The sequence below is a fragment of the Carassius auratus genome, chromosome 18, assembly GCF_003368295.1.
Source record: "Carassius auratus strain Wakin chromosome 18, ASM336829v1, whole genome shotgun sequence".
NCBI lineage: Eukaryota > Metazoa > Chordata > Actinopteri > Cypriniformes > Cyprinidae > Carassius > Carassius auratus.
Genome location: NC_039260.1, coordinates 23,210,994 through 23,231,646, shown reverse-complemented (window position 1 = coordinate 23,231,646; position 20,653 = coordinate 23,210,994). Strand labels below are relative to the sequence as shown.

At 36.7% G+C, this 20,653-nt stretch overlaps 1 protein-coding gene across 2 annotated transcripts in view; it reads left to right on the top strand.

Moving 5' to 3' along the window:
- Positions 1 to 3,315: 3,315 nt before the first annotated feature.
- LOC113118698 (protein c-ets-1-B-like) overlaps positions 3,316 to 20,653 on the top strand; it is a 44,843-nt gene continuing 27,505 nt past the window's right edge. The window contains exons 1-3 of one of the 2 annotated variants that reach the window (XM_026288072.1): positions 3,316 to 3,426; positions 4,745 to 4,843; positions 10,547 to 10,697. In XM_026288072.1, the coding sequence (XP_026143857.1) occupies positions 4,775 to 4,843; positions 10,547 to 10,697 (220 nt within the window). In that variant the 5' untranslated portion in view covers positions 3,316 to 3,426; positions 4,745 to 4,774. The remainder of the gene's footprint in view (positions 3,427 to 4,744; positions 4,844 to 10,546; positions 10,698 to 20,653) is intronic. The other variant, XM_026288070.1, reaches the window with a different exon arrangement.

Genomic DNA, 20,653 nt, shown 5'->3' with positions numbered 1-20,653 from the left:
CAAAATTAAATTATGTTAATATAAATATTCATTGCCTTTCTAATCCTCAAACAGTCTCTGGCAGCAGAGATGGGTTTTGCTATCACATTTTATCTTATTTTATTTAATGATATTTTTTTTTTATTTTTTATTTTTATTTTAGGGAAACCATATAAAAATGTTTAGCATGGTGATAATGACTGAGTTATAAAACAGACAAAATAACAATAACATATAATGGATATTTATTTATTTAACATAATTTTCCTAGTTTTAAAACTTCTGTCACAGATAGATAAAAAATTCTAAAACACTGAAATTATTTTTTTGTTACTTGAAATAAACAAAAAATAAATAAATAAACAAAACATAAATGTTAAAATTAAAATGTTTGTTTAAATTTGTCGTTTTTTTTTTTTTGTTACTTTTAGTTTAATTACTCAATTGATAAAGGTTTACAACCACAACGAATTATAAACTATAATAAATGAAAACAGAATAATCATCCAGATATCTGGGTGAGAGAGGGGGGTGTTTGAGGGGGCGAGCGAGAGGTGCTGGAGTGATAAGAGCGTGCAGGAGGTGATGAGAGGAGAAGAGCATCAAGGCCTCTCCTTTGAAGCCGTCATCATGCTAATCGAAACAGCATTGTGGGCACACAGGGAAGATCTGGATCACATTCACTGCCTTTTATTCAATTTGGCTCATCAGAAGGGGTGTGTCTTACCCACCTATCTGTCTTTTCTCCCGTTTCTCTCAGCACATGGCCATAAGTCACGCAGCTCCCCTTTGCCCCTGATGTGTTGGCCCTTCCTAAGCTCTCTGGGATTGCTTTGCCCGGCTTCAGAGAGATTCCCGTCCGAGACAGAGCAGGATGACATCCCACTTCTTCATGCTTCTCACCTTGGACTTGAAAGCACCTCCAGATTTACTTTCAAGGACCCGCACGGAGGATCTTTGACCACGCACTTTCTAATTCAAACAAATGAGAGCCGCGGAGGGCTTATCACTCACCGCAAGGTGTTTCAGACGAGATGCGAACGGCCCGCTGATAAAAACTAAGTGCTTTGAGAGGGCTGTTGGAGTTTGATGGGAGAAAATAGGAACATAATCATCTGGAAAATTATTTCTTAGACATAATGCTGTGTATTCACCAGGGTTATTAGTGAAAAAAAAAGGTGACAAAACATTTCCATTCAAAAATTGCTAGTAAATTTCACAATTTATTACAAAGAAAGGTCAGGTAACACATTGAAGTAAATGTTTTATATTTAAGTGAAAACACTTAAATAGTATTTTCTTGTAAGCATATTTTATTTTATATATATATATATATATATATATATATATATATATATATATATATTCAAATAAACATTTATTATAAAGAGGACGTTAAGAAGTCTGAGTGAACTGATAAACGAATGAACAAACAAATAACACAAACAAACTAATTAATAAATATATAAATTAATAAATAAATAACATATTTTATTTTATTTTTATTCAGATATAATTATTACTTTTGTTACTTTAAATAAAAATAAAAATGACTATCAAAATAAAATATTTTAAAAAGTTTTAACATTTTTTTATTTTTTAATTTAGGTAGTTGCCAAGTAAACATTTCTAGAATTTTTCATTTTCATTAAGTTTAACCTGATCACTAAATTAACTAAAACTAAAGCTGATACACCTATATAAATAAAATTGATACCTTCAGCAGAAAATATTAAAAGTAAAATATTATAAACTATAATAGTGAACAGAGAGATGTGATCACACAACTGCTTCTTCAGAGTAAACATGCTGTTTTCTCAAACAAGGCCAGATCAGATCATACCGAGCACAAGCCAGGCTTTCTCTCACACTGTATTCTGTCACACACAGGTGGAGTCTCTCTCAAATACACACGTGAATATACAAACACAGGTCATGGCCACCCAGGCCTCGTCATTTTTCTTTCATCTGGTCAAAGCCACGCAGCTGTATTTAGGAACCACGGAGGATAAATAGCTTCTCCTTTCTATCCAAAACTCATCCTAACTCAGCAGCACATCATCGCTCCGGCCAAAAACTGCCTTCCTCCCACCAGCAGCATAAAGAGGGACCTTGGACAGCGTGTCCAAACAGAAACCGCTCCCTGAACCTCTCCCTGATGCTCTCCTCCTCTCCACGGCCCAGTAACCTGCTGGACAGACGTGACCGGAGGAAATCCACTCATTGTGACCCCCATCGGCCGTGCTCTTCCTCTTCCTCTGTATACGGACATTTTCCTCCAGAGCCGGAGCGAATCAGTGCTGGGAAAACTCAATCGCTCCGCTTCCTCTTCAACCTTTGTAATGCGGTCACGTCCAGGAAGAGCTAGAGTGAATAACTGATACAGCTCACTTCATGTGTGGAAATACAGAATGTGTCTCTATCTCATATATTTTATTTGTCAAATAAATTGGAAAATGTTTTTTTTTTCTCTCTATTAAATATTTGATCTAATTCAAATACCAACAATAATTTGTTATCAATGCTATTATAAAAAATAAAATAAAAACAATAAAAAATAAAAAAGTAGTTATTTAAAAAGTACCATTTAATATATATATATATATATATATATATATATATATATATATATATATATATATATATATATATATATATATATATATATAATTTTTTTTTTAAGCCATCATAAATATAAATATTACTGTTAGGAACTTGACATATGTATGAAGCAATTTAAAAAGGAAATAAATAAATAAATATATAAAAATGATTATTATTATAAACATTAGTAGTTTTATCCTACATTTTCATTAAATCTAAATGTTTAAAAAAAAAAAAAAACAGAAAACAGTAAATATATATATATATATATATATATATATATATATATATATATATATATATATATATATATATTATTATTAAAATAAGTAATAAGTAGTTTAAATGTTAAGTTTAATAATAAATAAAGATATAAAGACTACATGTAGAAATTTGACACATTTAAAGTAGTTACAAAAATAAAGTAAAACAATTAGTAAAAATGTTTTATTAATAAAATAAACTAAATTAAAACACACACACACACCCACACACACACACAAACACACCATCATCATCATCATCTTGGATATTATTTTCTGCAATTGATTCAAATATTAGTGTAAACGTTCATTAATGTAATTCATTTGAATATGTGTTGTCTGTCATATTTAAACCATTTTGATTCTGAAAATACACATATAAAGAGATCAGTCAGTATTCCCGTCTGTGTGGCTGCACACTTGTTAGATGTGGAGAGTCCTGAATGGTTTTGGAGGGGCGCAGTGATTGGAGAGGGTGGGACTCCAGCAAGTGCGCTTTATCTTTATCCTTCCTCTCCAAAGACGAGCCAGGTACAAACAGCAGCTGACAGACAGACTCCAGCGACTCCAGCAGACCACGGTAAGAACAGAGTTTGTTTGTGTCTCCGTCGACTGTAGCTGTAGCGGAGAGCGCGTAACTCTGCAGGCGCGCGCGACCGATCTGCTTACGACCTGCTGAATTCAGAATGTCCTCCAACTTTATCGCTTCAAATATGACTTTTCTTCTTTTCTTTTTTTTCTGTTTTTTTTTTTCTTTTCTATTCTTTTCTTTCTTCTTTTTTTGCTGTCTAAAGAAAAAAAAAACTTTTAATATGTTTTACATTATGGTTAAAATGTCAACATAATTATTATTATTTTATACAAAGACTAATGTATATACTTTGTACAAACAGAAAAGCAGATGTAGGCTATTGTTATTGTTAGTAATATTTTCTATTAGTTTAAATTGTGGTGGTGCTGTTTGGAATAGTGAAGTGAATAGGAGAGTGTTGTGATAACCTCAGGAAGATCCATCTGTGACAGTCACCTCAACATCAGATGCCACACTCTCTCTAAACACTTCAAGATGTTCACTCTCTGTCTCTTACACACACACACACACACACACACACACTGTTTTAGGTGAATCCTGAGTTGTTGGTCAGCTTGTCCATGTGTACATCATGAAGTCGCTCCAGAAACCGAATCCTCACAGCTGGGCTCCAGCTCTCTCTCTCTCTCTCTCTCTCTCTCTCTCTCTCTCTCTCTCTCTCTCTCTCTCTCTCTCTCTCTCTCTCTCTCTAATGCCTGCTCTAGTAAACAATGATAGAGGGATGGCAGTAAGAAGACACCGACAGAATGAGAGAGGAGTGTAAAAGAGACAGACGCCAGAAACTTTTATTGCTCTGTATTTGTTCAGTGTAACGCTAACGTAGTATTTATTAACATTATTTCATAATGATTAATGGTTTGCATTGAGTACACAAATGAATCATTCCACATTTAGCTTTTATTGATTGATTTTTTTTCATCAGTAAAGTGTTTATTTCTCTTGCTGTCTCGTTATCTCCTGAAGAAGCCTTATCAGCTGACCACTTTTTTTTTATTATTTTTTATAGATTATACTTATTTACTTAGTAGTAAACAATGACACAGTCTTTTAAAGTCATGCAAATGTAAAAACGTACGATGACTCTTCTTTGATTTATCTGATCACCACCCAGTCCGGTTGATTAACACACACTTAAGCAACACAGCATTGCAATAGAAGCAGCTCTGTGTCCTCACCTCATGATAACTTTAGCTTTGAGTGGCAGGTTATTTCTAATCCAGCTCGTCTCTGGGATAAACAGTGTGAGATTGATTGAGGTCCTCACCTCTCGTGTGTGTGTGTGTGTGTGTGTGTGTGTTGTCCGCAGGCCTCCATCGCTGCAGCTCCAGCTCGTAGAATGAGTTACTACTCGGATCCAGTTTCCTTCTGTCAAGCTCTTCAACCGCCTGACTGTCTGGGTGTAATGGTAAGACCTCCACCTTCCACCATAAATCACCCCTGTTTGACCTGAGCCGTCCACTAGCCATGTGTAAGAGACAAGTGAACACACACTCCTGGTTATTACAGCAAACACAACCCCAGAATCTGTTGGAGGACATTCACTTTCACTTTAAGATCAGTTTACAGCATCTGTGGCATAATGTTGATTAATAGAAACATTTATTTCCACTTCTTTTGGGACAAAAGACTTATAAAAAGTATATGCATTGTACGTTTTTGGAAAACCTGCATGAGTTTATTTCTTCTGCATACAAAAGAAAAACACAAAATAAACACGACAGAAAAATATGTTGAAGATTGTGGGTAACCAAACAGTTTTCGGTAGCCATTGACTTCCATAGGAATTTATTTATTTATTTTTTCTCAATGGAAGTAAATGGCTACCGGCATCTGTTTTGTTCCCCACATTGTTAAGAACGAAAGAATTACATTTTTTGGGGGGTGAACTATGCCTTTAAATAAAAATAAAATATATTCAATATATATAAAATATCCCTTTAAGTCTTCAGTTGCAGTTCAATCAAAACATCTGCTTAATTTAATGCATTATATTCCAGCTCCGTCACCTCAGGTTTCTTGCATCCAGGTGTTTCAGACACATTTGCTATTGTCTGAGCAGAAGCAAAGGTGAATATCACTGTGATATCAGTGGCATTAAATGGATGTGAACCCACGGGTGACACCAGATCTGCGCCTGAATGCAGAACGCTGTTCGCACACTCGAGCTACAGGGTTTTTTTCCTGATTCATTTTAAATAAATGCACAATACAAAAGCTGGGGAAGAATTAGTATGGGAATGCTTAAAGAAAAAGAAAAAAACATTTACCTCCTTTTAACCCCCATCCGCCCTGTCTAGAGGTCAGAGGGGTTAAGGCAGTTTGTTGGGCGCTTGTAAAAAAGGAACATTTGAACAGTCCTGCCGAGGAGTCGTTCGGGGCACATTGGGATTCTGCACAGGTGAGCGCGAATCAAAGGTGTCTAATAAAGATTCAGGCATCAGTATGCACAGACAGGGCTGTTAGTGTTTGAGCCGGAAAGGGTCGCATGCTAATCGTCACCCGACCCGTCCTCCTGATGCAGGGACTCACCGTTCTGCTCATCTGCTCAGGTGGCCTCGTGGCTTTTGAAATCGAGACGCTTGTCTCCCACTACGGTCAAAGGCTATGTGGAGGGGGCTTCCCTCCCGGTTCATTCATTTGCATGTGCTGAAGAAGAAAAGACATTCTCTGATCTCATCTCTCCCCCCGAACATCCCCTCCACCCCTCGCTCGCTCAAGAAGACCAGCGAACTGTCTGTGTCATTAGCACTACAGACCAAAAGAACAAGATTGCCTGGTGTTATTGTTTCTGATGAAGTATCTGCTGAATAAATACATAAATAAATAAATACAGCAAAAATCATGAAAAAAATAAAGAAAAACATACAGTGCAACCAGTGTAGTTCAATATCTGACCAATTGAATCTGAAATGAGCTGGTGAGTAAATAATAATAATAAAATAAATAAATAAATAAAACTTCAATGCAACGTGTGCAGTCTTATTCTCGTTATAGTTAATAATTAGAAAACTTACAGATTAAATAGTGTAGTGATTGCAGAACAAATGATGCTTACAAATCCATTCTTCTTATTAAAAAAACTAGAACATGCTACGCGACCAAGTGTTATCCAATCCCCAACTAAATGACTCTTTTGAATCAGTTCCTTTAAATGAACCGTTGTAGTTTAATTCACGAACAAAACTCTCAGTTTGTTCTAAAAAAAATAAAAATAATAATAATAATAATATTAATAATAATAATAATAATAATAATAATAATAAATATTATACATATATTCTATATATATTCTTATCTTATTCCCTATCTTATTAGGGAATAGCAAAAATAAATAAATAAATAAACGTAAAAAAAAAAAAAAAATAGCAGTACAGTCTTATTCCTGAATTTATTATTCTCATTCATTTGTTCATTTAAATGGATCAAAAAACATAAAACATGACCAATGCAGTCCAATTCCAAATGAACGAGTCTCATGATCAGGTTCTTTTAAGTAAAAAATAAATAAATAAATAAATAAACCTAGAGTAACCGTTGTAGTGATTACAGAATCAGTGACGTTTATGTCTATTCTTCTCAGTGAATCTAAAAACAAAATGCAACCAGCTAGTCTAGTCACCAAACAAATGATTCTTTAGAGTCGGTTTCTTTAAATAAATCAGAACACATACAACCTAACCAGTGTCATCCAGTTTGTGAATAAATGACTTTTATGAGCTAATTCGTATTAAATTCTCCCATGCATTATCAGCATTATTTTATCAAATTAAACAAATATATTACCATGTTTTTGTTCATTTCAATACATTTCATGCATTTGGAAGATGCATGCTTTCAAAGCAACTTACATCATTTTTGATGTAAGGCCTATAGACTTTATAGTTAAATAGAGTGAAGGCCAGTTATGAGATTGCAAAAAAAAAAAGTTAACAATTTTTACAATACTTATGCATTTGGCAATGAAGTTGCATTTCTTGTTTTCTGTGTATTTGTGCTTTAAATGTTTTCAAAGCAGAGGTAATGGAGCTGTTAAGGAATCCGAATCATTACATTCTTTACAATCCCCATCATTCCTCTTTGTACATCCTGATGTTGTACCACTAACTTCCCACTCCTCATCAGATATCCCAGCTCCCTGAGGGTTCAGGGGTGGCATTGCCCTTTGTATGGGACAGGACCTTCCTGTACCCCATAAATCCTACAGCCGTCCTCCCAGCTTCCTCCGTCTCTCCCTCAAGCATCATCTATATCGCTCTCGACTTCTCGTCTCCGCTCCCCGTGACTCCAGCCTAAGCACGATCCTCCAGTGAGCTCAGCTCTATAAAGCTGCTGATAACACAGTCTTAACTCAACAGCAGGTTTATCAGATGGGCAGTGGGTCGCCTCCCTTCATGAAGAACAGCCCTGGAGACAGACAGGAGCTCAGATACAGCGGCTTCTGTCAGTTCACAGCCTGTCTGTTGACTCTTAATAGTGGACACACGTTCTCTTTCTTTGAGTCTGCAGGGGCACAGATTTAGGAATAGTTTACGTCCAAATGAATCAATGTGAACTGGGTCTGTCAAGCTCCAAAAATGACCAAAAAGCATCATGAAAGTATCACAAAAGTGGTGCAAATGAATTTGCTAGTTTTGTGCAAGGAACTGATTGAAATCTTTGTGGTTATTCATGGAAAATCTTGACGTAGTCAGGTGGCTGTATGAATCACTCTTTGAAGTTTTCTTTTAATCAAAATGGTTCATTAACAGTTGAGTTCAACCCAATTAAAGATCCAGTCACTGCCTCTTAAAACATGAGATTATTAATGATTAGGTCTTGAATTTTGGACAGTTGGCTTTAGAAAATGTTTGAAGTTTTTATGATTTTTTTTTTTTTTTTTTTTTGTCAGGCAGTAAATAGTGAAACTGTAATTTAAATAGTTACTTTTCAAATTATTATTATTATTAATATTATTATTATTATTTTTTGTTAACATTACATGCAATGTAGGTGTGTTTTATAAAATATATAATAAAATATAAAATAGGATAAATATATATCACAAATCGATTCATTTATTTATCTATTTGTTTGTTTGTTTGTTTGTTTGATTTATTCAGTTCACAACATTGGTTATGTTGCTTTTGTGTCATTTTGAAGCTAATTATTGTGCATGCACTAAATTTGGTGTGGGATTCAATTAGAAGCAATTTTCACTCAGACATTAAATTTCACAAATAATTACAAGAAAACGGCAAGTAATTGAATTGCAAATAACATTTTGAAGTAGAAAGAGTACAATTGTATTGTAAAACATACTCAATCTCTGCTTTGGGTACAGCTTCAAATATTTTACCATATGGACATTAGAAAGTGCTGGTTTTGGATTTACAGATTATGTGTAAATTATAATGTTTGCTATTAAAATATCAGCTTTTTGTTTTGACTAAAAAAAAAAATGGCTGGACTCAGGATGTCACTTTAACTCTACAGTTACATTATCTTCAAAAGGCATGAGAGCTGCTGGAAATGAACTCCAGCCGTGGCACCTGTGGCGCACACACGTCAAATTATAATTTGCACCACAACCAGCCATGCTCAACACTTTATTCTTGATAAGTCATATAAAAGAAAGCTTGCAGCTTCTTCGAAATGGAAAGAAGCTCTCCTTTTTGCAGACAGATAACATTTCAGACAGATAATCTAGAGCAGACGCATGCGCTCGCCCTGCGTTAATGCTGATTTATTCACCACAAAGATGCTTTAGATATGCTGATACCAGTTAACCTGTTCCTGTACCCAGCAGTGAACATCACGACATCAGTCAAAACCCCACTGAAAATGGGACATGATTTCTGAGTCAAGCGTGCAGCTGGAGATTTCATATCAGGTTTCTAAAACAAGAGTGCACGGCTATCTCCTCCAAACTGAAGGCCAGCTACGCTCCGGTCACAAAAACAGCATTGTTTCATCAGTCTCAAACATTGTGTTCAAGAAGCTGACCGAGACTGTCAACAAGCCGAGGACAATGCCTGTGTCCTGCACACACACATCTTCTACACAATTACATGTGATGGCATGTGCTTTTGACCAAAGGAAGTTGATTTGCCTATTTCAATAGAGCTTTATCTGTCACAAATTGTTTTGTAAGAGGTATTTTCCCTCAGAAGCTGTTCTCTGAAAACATCCTGCAGATGAAGAACTGTTTGTGGATCTGTTGGCCTCTTAGACGCAGATCGCAGAGAAGGATTGGGGAGATTGAGTGGCTAATGCTTCTGTGTGTTTACCGGATCTTATTTTTGAGGGTATTAAAGGGTCAGGGCTGATCCTGGATCAGTTTTCTTTCTGCTAAACATATTCGACCTATGACCTCTGATTCCACAATACTGATTGACATTTTAATGTGAACACTGTACCCTATAAAGAAGCGTCCGTTTGTTTGGTTGTGGGCATGGTTCTTTAGTTATAAAGTTTGGAAAACGATCTTTTCTCTGAGATAAAAGAGCATGGCATACTAGCAAAACAAACAAAATGTTAGCTTTTTTTTCTTTTTTTTGCATATCCTAAAGGCAGAACTGACATACAATTTATAAAATAAAATTAAATAAAATTGAATAAATGAACTAAATTATGACTATTTTGGTGCAAGCCTTTACAAAAATTCTGAGAGCTTCATGGAAATCAGAAACAATAAATGGTGTTATGACCCTGTTAAGGAACCAGTTGACTCAGCAGAGTTCTCTGCTAGTGTCTCACTTTCATTTTTAAATAGTTTTTTTCTGACTGTCTGATTTCCCCTTCTCCTGGCCAGACGTCAGAATTCCACCGAGATCAAAAGAGTAAAATTGCTTCCCAAGCGCTTTGCTTCAACAGAAACTGGAGCTGCCTCGGGCCACACAGGGAATTTCATATGTAAAAATCTTTGCTGTTCACCGATGGTAAGCGGTCATGAATGAAACCCCTTGAAACACCAAAGACCTTTGACACAAAAAGGGTTTAGATATACATTTCTATCGCTATTCTGCGTGTAAAGTGCATTGCAAATCATCCAGCCATCTCTGTGACTTTCCCAGGTATAACCATCATCCCAGCTTTGGCTTCAGTAGTCTGTGTTGTGTTGTTTCTGTAGAGGACGAGTGGTGGGATGACGGTGACTGTGGCTCCTCATGTGCAGCCTCCTGCCGTGTGTCATCCACAAAACCCAGCTCCACTCAGACCCCTGTACGGCCAGCACGTCCCCCTGCAGGAGGTGCCCAACGGACCCGACTACAGCCCCAGCGGTGAGACAGAAGCTGCTCGGTGTGTGTGTGTGTGTGTGTGTGTGATGGGATGAGCTTCTTCATGTATATCTTCTGATTTATACTTAATGATGCTTGAACATTCATCACTGACATTTTATTATATATTTTTCCAACATTTACCTTTGTATATATTATACAATTTAGTAAACATAAATAAAATAAACAAAAACAAAAAGCAGCAGCAACATCAACAACAACCACAACTATAATAATAGTGATAATAATTATTATTATTATTACTACAAATCCATTTGTTGATCATAAGCATTTGTACAATTAAATGTAAATAAAAGTAAAAACACATTATTATTATTATCAATATAATCAAATATTACCTTTTTAGATTATAAAAACACTTTTTAAGTAAACATTGTTTTGTTGAAATTATAGGAATTATGAATGTATGTATTCTTTATGTATTTATATTTACATTTAGTCATTTAGCAGATGCTTTTATCCAAAGTGACTTACAAATGAGGAGAAAAGAAACAATCAAAATCAACAAAAGAGCAATGATATGCAAGTGCTTTGACAAGTCTCAGTTAGCTTAACACAGTACACGTAATTTGGATTTATTTTTATTTTTTATTATTATATAATAAATAAAAAGAAAACAGAATAGAAACAGAATATTTAAAAAAAACGCATGACTCAGAATGATGTCAATACACTCTTGACACAATGTAAAGTTGAGGCCTGCTTGGCGTAAAGCAGATCTTTGTGTGTGTGTGTGACTGGGAAAAGTGCATGTGCGCAAACACACACTTCAGATTTGAGGAGGAGGAAACTGCAAGGCATCTGGTAAAAGCATCTCTTTGGGGGTCAATGTCCCCATCGTCCCCCAGAGAACAATGTTTTCTCTGCCACATTCAGTGCGTGTGTGTGTGTGTGTGTGTTTATTTGTGTGTGTGACGTTGGATGGAGGAGGTGACTGCATGCTCTGGATTTTTTTGTCCAGGACATTTTTTTGAATGTTTATTCAGAATGAGAACATTCCTCCCAGTGTTAGACATCAGCCTCCCTGCTTTTCAAAATGCCAGAAAAAGCGGCGACATGCGCCATCTGTACGTGCATGTGTGTGTGTGTTGGGATGGATCCAGCAGTGGCACCAACTATCGCTTGACACCTCCCCAAACGGGACACAAGGCCACAAGGGTACGAGGGCGCGAGGGCTCAGCCACGGCCGTCCTTTTCCCAAGCCTCAGGCCCCCGGGGGGATCGGGCCGGGTCGGGTTTGATGGGATTTGCTGATGTTTGTTGCTAGAGCCACTCACTGAAAGCCTCCAGCTTGGCCTGAGCACATTGCACCATCACAAACAACGTCTACTGGAAAAAAATGACCTCTTGAACTTTTTTCCTCAGAGGTGAAGCGCTGTGAACGCTCTGATGTTTGCCGTTTTATTTAATACGATGGGCCGTTTGTTTAGAGAGCCTTCTAGGCTGGCAGAATCCAGAGATGTCTCTTTAGTCATGGGTGAGGCACGGTTTAGTCAAATCTAAAGCGAACAAGCTCGCCTGTGTGAGACGGTAACCTCAAAACACACTCTGAAACTGTCATCCAAGCCACCGTGTGCAAAAACCGTTGGACTGTTACAGTTGTTAGTCAGAATGAAACGGTCCGACCTCCTGTCACCCAGAAGATCTCGTCTGGAGCAGTTACTGTGACTTTTTACCTTATTCTTTAAACTGAAGTCATCAAGCACATGCATGAGAGTAGTGGGAATCACGCAAATTTTGAAACGTGCCAATTTGTAACATTTGTGGCATAGATTTAAACATACACCATACACATTTAAGTAGAAATTATATTAAAATATATTTTAGTTTACCATAAATGCTTATAAATGCTCATAAATTTCAAAGACAATAGAAGTAATTATGACACTAAGAATCACTCAAGTTCTACTTAAATATATTTAAGTAGAATACATTTAAACTGATATATTTTAATTCATTTAGAAATGACATCATTTAGTGTCTGGAAACCCAGTTGATTAGAATTGTAGTAATTTTTTAAATTACAATTAGCCATCAGTTTGTCATTTTAATAGACATTTTGTACTGAATTAAATTCAACCCATATCTGTAGTTTGCAATAACACCAATACATCGCCTGAAGTTTAGCATTTCTTAACTTTTTGACGTTCTCACTCGCTTTACGCTCCACTGTCAATCCCACAATCCCTCACATCATTTGCTGATTAGCTCTCATAGAGAACGAATGGGAACCGCCCACTCCTGCTCCGCTGTGGTCATGCACGTTATTATTTGGTACATGACTTTATGATGTTAAGCATTGCCTCAGAGCTGACGGACTCTGTTTTTCCGTCCTTTCACGACAGCAAAATCTTTTGGAAAGATGTGACCAAATTTAGTTCCTGATGTAATTTCCAATGAAAAGACTGACTAAAATTATTTTGACTAGATGATTAGGCTTTCCAGATGTCATTTTTTCCCCTGTCCTTTTTTAATGCTACCCAATCAAGTGCGAAAGCTTATGATGTTTAACGAAGCAGTATGAAGGTGGAATTTATTCCACGACTATTAGAACAGCAGGCCGGTCTTTGGCTTCCAGGTGTGCTGTGAAACGCACCGCTCGACACACTATAACGCACACAGACACGCGCACACACCCACGTGTTTTCAGACTGCTTCAGTGGAGCTGTACTAGCCCTGCATCTGTAGGCTACAGGCACAGGTGCCGGCAGTTAAACCAGAGACACGCTGTAAACGGCTTTTGCGTTTGACACATATGGGACCTGTATGTGGAGAGGGAAAGCTTGTGTCAGTTTTCTGCAACGTGTCACACACTGTTGCTCCTCAAGTCCATCAAGAAGTAATTATTTGTCTGCACTATTTGACAGAGAATGTGCACTAGTTGACTAGACTTTTCTATTTAGTATGCATGCAGTCATAGCTTTAGCTCTCTACAGTCCAGATGTGAATGCTGCTTATCACACGATTTGTTTCCAAAGATAAACCATGCAACAATTATGCAATAAGGAGGCATTTTCTACATAAAATTCTAGAGAAGTCTAGAGATTTAAGGATGATAAAATGCTTTAAACTGAGCAGAGTAGCTCAATTACACTCTTATCATCATCAGAACCGTTGAATTGCATTGAATCTGCATTTGTAGTGTACTTTGAATTTTAGGTTATATTTACTTATTTTTTGGGGTATTGTTTGAAATAAAAGTCCACTTTAAAGGCATACTTTACCCCAAAAGTTTGAGTAAATTCACTCACCTTTAGTGCATCTCATACTTTTTTCTTCAGTAAAACAATACAGAATTTTTTTCAGAACAGTATTTTTAGCTGAAAACATGGTCTTTGATGATTCATAAAATGCAAGTTCACACCTACTGTCACTTTAAGATTCATAAAAACCATATCCACTTTATTTTTCAACGTGGAAGTAAGCTGTGAAGGTGCGAGACTTACGATTCATTAGCTGCTGTAGGGAAATAACGAGAAGAATATAAAAGTGCAGTAAGCAGTGAAACTGTTAGCTATACAAACCAATGTGCTTACAATTAAGATGATACATTAAAATAATATGGTAAGGAAAATAGCTGGAACCAGATGACACTGGAAGACAGACAACACAAAATTAATATAGTGAGGTCTTATGAAGAGAAACAATCAGTCTGTGCAAGAAACCAAACATTCTTTACAGCATACCAAAGCACATGATTATACTAGATTATAATTTTATTAAAATGCTGTTTTACTAATTAATTATGATTATGCTGATCAGAAATGTAACAAAAACAAAAAAAAATGTAACTACAATAATATTAAAAAGAATGAAACTATAGCTTTGGACTGAATTCTTCTGTTTTATTTACAAGGGTTTGTTTTATAATAGGTTGACCATACGTCCTTCTTTTCCGCCTATATGGACGGGATTCCTAAATTGTCTAACTTGCCTGGGCTTTGGATTTGTTTCTCTATTGTTGTCATACTCGCTGAAGGCAATGACTGAGAAGTAGTTTGAATGAGAGCCAGTGTTGGGCGTAACACATTACAAGTGACATGGCTTATGTAATAATAACTATTAAAGTAACACATTACTTTTAAATTTACAGGAGAGGTACTTTTTCAAATAAGTAGCACAAGTTACTTTGTTTTCCCATTTATTTCTCGTATAACTCCTGTCCTGTCCCATGTCTAGAGATTCAGGAGTGAAGTGGCATCCTTCAGCCTAAGGGCTTATTAATTTCACTTTTTTTTTTTTTTTTATGAAAGGGGCTTTACAGTTGCCAATAATTCTAACTTTTATTCAAACAGTCAAAGCAATACAAATACTTTTCTCCACTTCTCTTATTTACAAAAGACTTCATTGCTCAAATTACACACATACAGAAAGTCCAATGACACAAATGCACACACACAAATACACATTCTCACAGCTCCATCCATTAACATCACACTGTAAACTCCCACATCTCTCTCTCTCTCTCTCTCTCTCTCTCTCACAAACACACACACACACACACACACACACACACACACACACACAGAGTGACAGCTGTGTTATGCAGCTTTGGCACCGCTGGCTTACATTTTACGTGATTTGACAACTGGACAGATGAATAGAGGAGAAACTGCAGAGCTGATATTGAAAAGTGTGTGTGACGTTGCATGGAAGCACCTTCCAGTGTGTGTGTGTCATGTCTGTATCTTTGTATATAGATATGTGTGTGTGTGTCTGTTTGGAGCAGAGTGCTGTCTGATGAGGGGCACGTCCTCTCGGGCCAAGGCCCATTTTTTCTGGGTTAAAATAAACAGACGACTGGCGGGGGTCTGGGGGTTATGGGAAAGGAGGAAACAGTGATGCTAATCAGTTCTGCACACACTTCCCCCAACTGTAAAACAAAACATGAGAGAGAGAGAGAGCATTTTAGCTGTAAGTGCGCATGAGTGAAAGTTTAGGACTACAGCTCTACTCTGCAAGGTCAAGTGTTGAAACTAACTTCAGTTCCCCTCCCGATCATTTTATTTCTTCATTACAGTTCTCGCAAAGACGATCCATGTTACAAAATCAAATTTATAGGCAACAATTACACAAGCTGAACGTTCTGAATTTGCATAATTAATTCACCCAAACATGAAGATTTCTTTCACTATATGTTCTTTCTGTAGGATGAAAAATATCTTAAAGGGACAGTTCACCCCAAAATTCTGTCATTAATTACTCATATTGTTCCAAAACCGTAAGATCTTCGTTCATCTTCAGAACACATTAAGATATTTTTTATTAAAACTGAGAGCACTCTGACCTTGCATAGACAGCAATGCAACTGAAATGTTTTATGGCCCACAAACGTAGTAAAGACATCATTATAATAGTCCATATGACCTGCACAAAGAAAAGAAAAATAACCACTTTATCCAATGATTTCTTCTATTAATTTATCAATGTCTATACTAGCTTTTTCACATGAGGATGGGAAATTAATGCATTTTCATTTATTTTTTTTTTTATTTTTTTGGTTGAACTATCACTTTAATGTAAAGTTTTTTTCTTTTTTTTTTTAGTGGATAGAAAGTGAATGGGGATTTATTGATGTATATACACATACATACATACATACAAACATACATGCATAAACACTTGTAGATAATATAACATTAATGACATTAAATGATTCTTAAGTCACTTAAAGACAGTTTAACAGGAAATAAAGCACAATTTTGTTTAGCATAAATGTTTATCAGTACATTCAGCTCTAACCATATTTAAAATATGTAATTTTGAAATTACATTTAAATATGCACGTAAGTCTTACTTACGTGGTTCATAAAACACCCTTAAGTTCAAGCAATTGCATTTAATATTCATTTAAACTATCATGTATTTTCATTTAATTGTAAATGACAAGCAATTAAGTGTCTTTTGCACTGAAGTCTATTCTTTTAAAGTTTATTCTTTCCATACTAAAGTATCCTAAAATGCATTTTTTTTTTATAAAGGCTTGTTTGAATCTTGCGTGAGCTATTTGTAACTGATTCATAAGATTTGAGAATGACTCACACCTTAAATTTGTAGCTAAATCACCATCCATTTTATTCACATGGAAAAGAGCAACTCGGACATTCTGCCTAAGTTCTCATTTTGTATTGCACAGAAACGTGAAAGTCATTCAGATTTGGAATAATGTGGGTTATAAAAAAAAAGACAGGTTTCTGAATGCTCACAGGCCGTGTAATGTAGCATTCCTGCAGTATATGATGGACTGAATAGGCCGGCAGCCTCTGACCTGTCAGATCAATGGACTGAGGAGCGGCAGCACAGTGGCCTGTTGCACATGTGTGTGTGTGTGTGTGTGTTTAAAGACAGAACGACCGGGGGCAAAGACACCAAGAGAGGGGAGGAGGAGAAAGGGTGAGATGGAGGGATGTAATTTAATTTGCCACACAATGGGGTGAATAGCAGACACGTGGTGGAGCTAATGGAGGAGAGAGATGTGCTTTTTAGCAGCGCTAATTGATAAGAAAGAGCTTTGCCTTTGTTCAAGCAGTCCCCCTCCCCGCCTGTTTGGGACACCATCGGTAAACCCCCATCTGCTGTCCAGGGTCCTCATTAATTCACCAAACACACGCACACACACACACACCAGCACAAAGACAAGTGTGTCTGCTACATTTCTGTGTGTATGTGTGTGCTGATGTGTGAATGTTACATTGTTTCATGATCAGTATCACTGTGAGAAAGTCTGTAATAATCCCTCAGTGTAACCTTAGTTGATTTTGCTGAAATGTGTTGTTTTACTGCTGTTCATTAGGGATAGATTGATGTGATGATGTCATATTGGTTATCAGTTATTAGTTCACACACACACACACACACACACACACACACACACAATATATATGTGAGTGTGTGTATATATATATATATATATATATATATATATATATATATATATATATATATATATATATATATATATATATATATATATATATATATATATATGCTAATGTCGAGCTTCACTTGTTAGCACCCGTGTCTTGATTCTGGATGGTAGCTGTTATACAGATGTTGCTCTGCTCAGCTCTTCCCCGGCCTGATCTACCTCATAACCACCGAAACCATGACAACAGCACAGTGGCGGCGATCAGAGAAGCGGCGTCTGCGCCGGGGTCTTCCTCCAGCGTCTGACTGCAGCATAATCAACTGCTAAACACAGCCTGATTCCCCTCCTCAGGGTAAATTCCCATACAACTCTGAACAGTTCTGAGGCAAAGCACATGCTTCCAGTAAGTGTGACGGGCCAGAGAGCGAGAGACGGCTTTTTCCTTCACTGTATCCTGGAGACTGCTTGTTTTGGGGAGTCAACAACCTCTGATGTTGCTTGCCATCCAAGTTGGATGAATGGATTTCGATTTTATGAATCAAGACCAAGACTCCCCCGTGTTCATGCAGAATTTCGTATGATTCCCGAAGCGTTGGCCACATAGAGGAGGTTTCTGAGAAATCCTGTTACTCTACTAGTTTGGGTTCTTATCCCAGACATCGTCAGTTTGTACACAACAATTTTCCATCTTATAATACAACAGCCAACTAGACAGAAGAAGCATCGGGAAATTAATCCACGACGAAAATACACTGGTCATAATCCATATATATATATATATAATAGAAATACAAAGCTAGGATAATTAAGATTTTTGAATGACTTTTCTGCTCACCAAGATTGCATTTCACTCTAAAAAATACTGGGTTATTTCAACCCAACTTTTGATCAAATTTGGACTAACTTTTGGGTAAAAATTTTAACCCAACGGTTAAGTTAGTCCATATTTGACTCAAAGTTGGATTGAAATAACCCGGCATTTTTTTGAATGTATTTGATAAAAAATGCAGTAGAATCTGTAATATTGTGAAATATTGTTACAATTTGTGAATATATGTCATTTATTTCTGTGAATTTTCAGCATCGTTACTCCAGTCTTCAGTGTCACATGATCTTCAGAAATCATTATGATATGCAGCTCAAGAAACGTTTCTGATTATTATCAATGATGAAAACAGTTGTGCTGCTTCATATTTTGTGGAAATCGTAATACTCTGCCATTCAAAAGTTTGGCACAAATAAGAAATGTATACCATTGTTCAGCAAGGATGCATTAAAATGATCGAATGTGACAGACATTGATAATCGTACAAAACATTCATACTTAAAATAAATTATGTTCTTTGAACTTTCTATTAACAAATCAATGAAAAAGGTATCACTCTTTCCTCAAAAATCAGCATATTAGAATGAAAGGATCTGAAGGATCGCGTGAAGACTGGAATAATCACAGGAGAACTTACATTTTAACATGTACAGTTTTTTTTTTTTTTTTACTGTAATAATATTTCACGAAATGCATTCTTTCAAAAACATATATATATATATATATATATATATATATATATATATATATATGTATTTGAAAACAGAGCCATGCCATCCAGTCACACGATACATCAGAGTCTAAACAGATTAGGACACTGGCAAGAAAGCAACAAATCCGTGACAGTCTGCAGGCCGGACGTAGACGTCCTTTCTTAAAAGGAGAAAAAGAGCCACTCAGCAACCTCTGGCTCTGATATTAGTCAGCAACCCCATTAGTCTTAATGGCCGCCTCTGGGCGCAAGGGAGCCTGGGCTGTCCTTTTAAAAGTACATACAAGGAGCTCATTAAGACTTAAAACAAAGCGGAGCAGTGAGAGGGGGTCGAGCGAGTGACTGACTGACAGAAGGGGGAGAAGTGCAAGATCTCCTCCTTCCATTAAGACCCCTTCCCCCTTCCAGCTCTCATTGACGGGTTCCTGCGACCACAGAAGCCCCATAAAGGCTCAGCCATTTCCATAATCGCTCATATCTGTCGGATGAAACACTATCCAGACAGCTTAATGGACACTCTGAAGAATCCCTGTTTAAAAATCCATAGCTGATCAATACCGCTGGCTCCCCGGCCTCTCAGCAGCGCTCGCAGATGTGCGCCACCATACTCGCAGCCTAGTATTGACCCGGATAATAGGGTTATTCTGAACACAGAGACCTGTGCTGGTCTCATTTCTTATACCTCAGCTTTCCATCGCTGAAGCTCTTTGTGGAAAGAGGTCAGAATTAGTTTTACGGAAAGGCACGAATCCGCCGTGACGTAGCTAAGTGTTCTAGGCAGCCGTTCCCACAGTTGTCAAAGCCGTCGGGCTCCACTTAGGAAACGAGCCGATCAGCACATGAAAATTGCCGAGGCAATCTGTTACCATGGCAACTAATTAAGTTAACGCAGTCGCAGGCCCTCATCCCTCCGCCTCCATTCACCTCCTTTTAGACGCAAGTCAGTCTGTGCTCAAATCCATAAGCAGGGTGATTCGATTTATGAAATTGAATTTTCAGCTGTTCACAACATGTGTCGAAACAACCAGATATATATACACGTTTGTTGACGTTTGAGCTTTTTTGATGCGGATATATTGTGGAATATGTGTCTTTAAAAGCTAATGACAATTTAGCATATGGAGCATATATGGAGCAATAATATTCAGCATATTAGAATTATTTTTGAAGAATCATGTGACACTAAAGACTGGAGTAATGATGCTGTAATCTAGCACTGATCACAAGAAATAAATCATATTTTAACATTTAGTCCTATTCACATAGAATACAGCTACTTTAAACCGTAATAATACTGGACGATATTACAGTATTTTTAATCAAGTAAATGCAACCCTGGTGAGCAGAAGAGACTTAACTATTATTCCAAACTGTTGAGCAGTATGTGCATAAAAAACAGGCATGACATCCAATCAGACGTGATACAATAACAAAACAAACACAAAAGTTGGATGATACAATTTATAAACTTTTATTTGAATTTTTCACAGCATTAAAACCAACCAGATATGCATATATTGCTTTAGCACCAA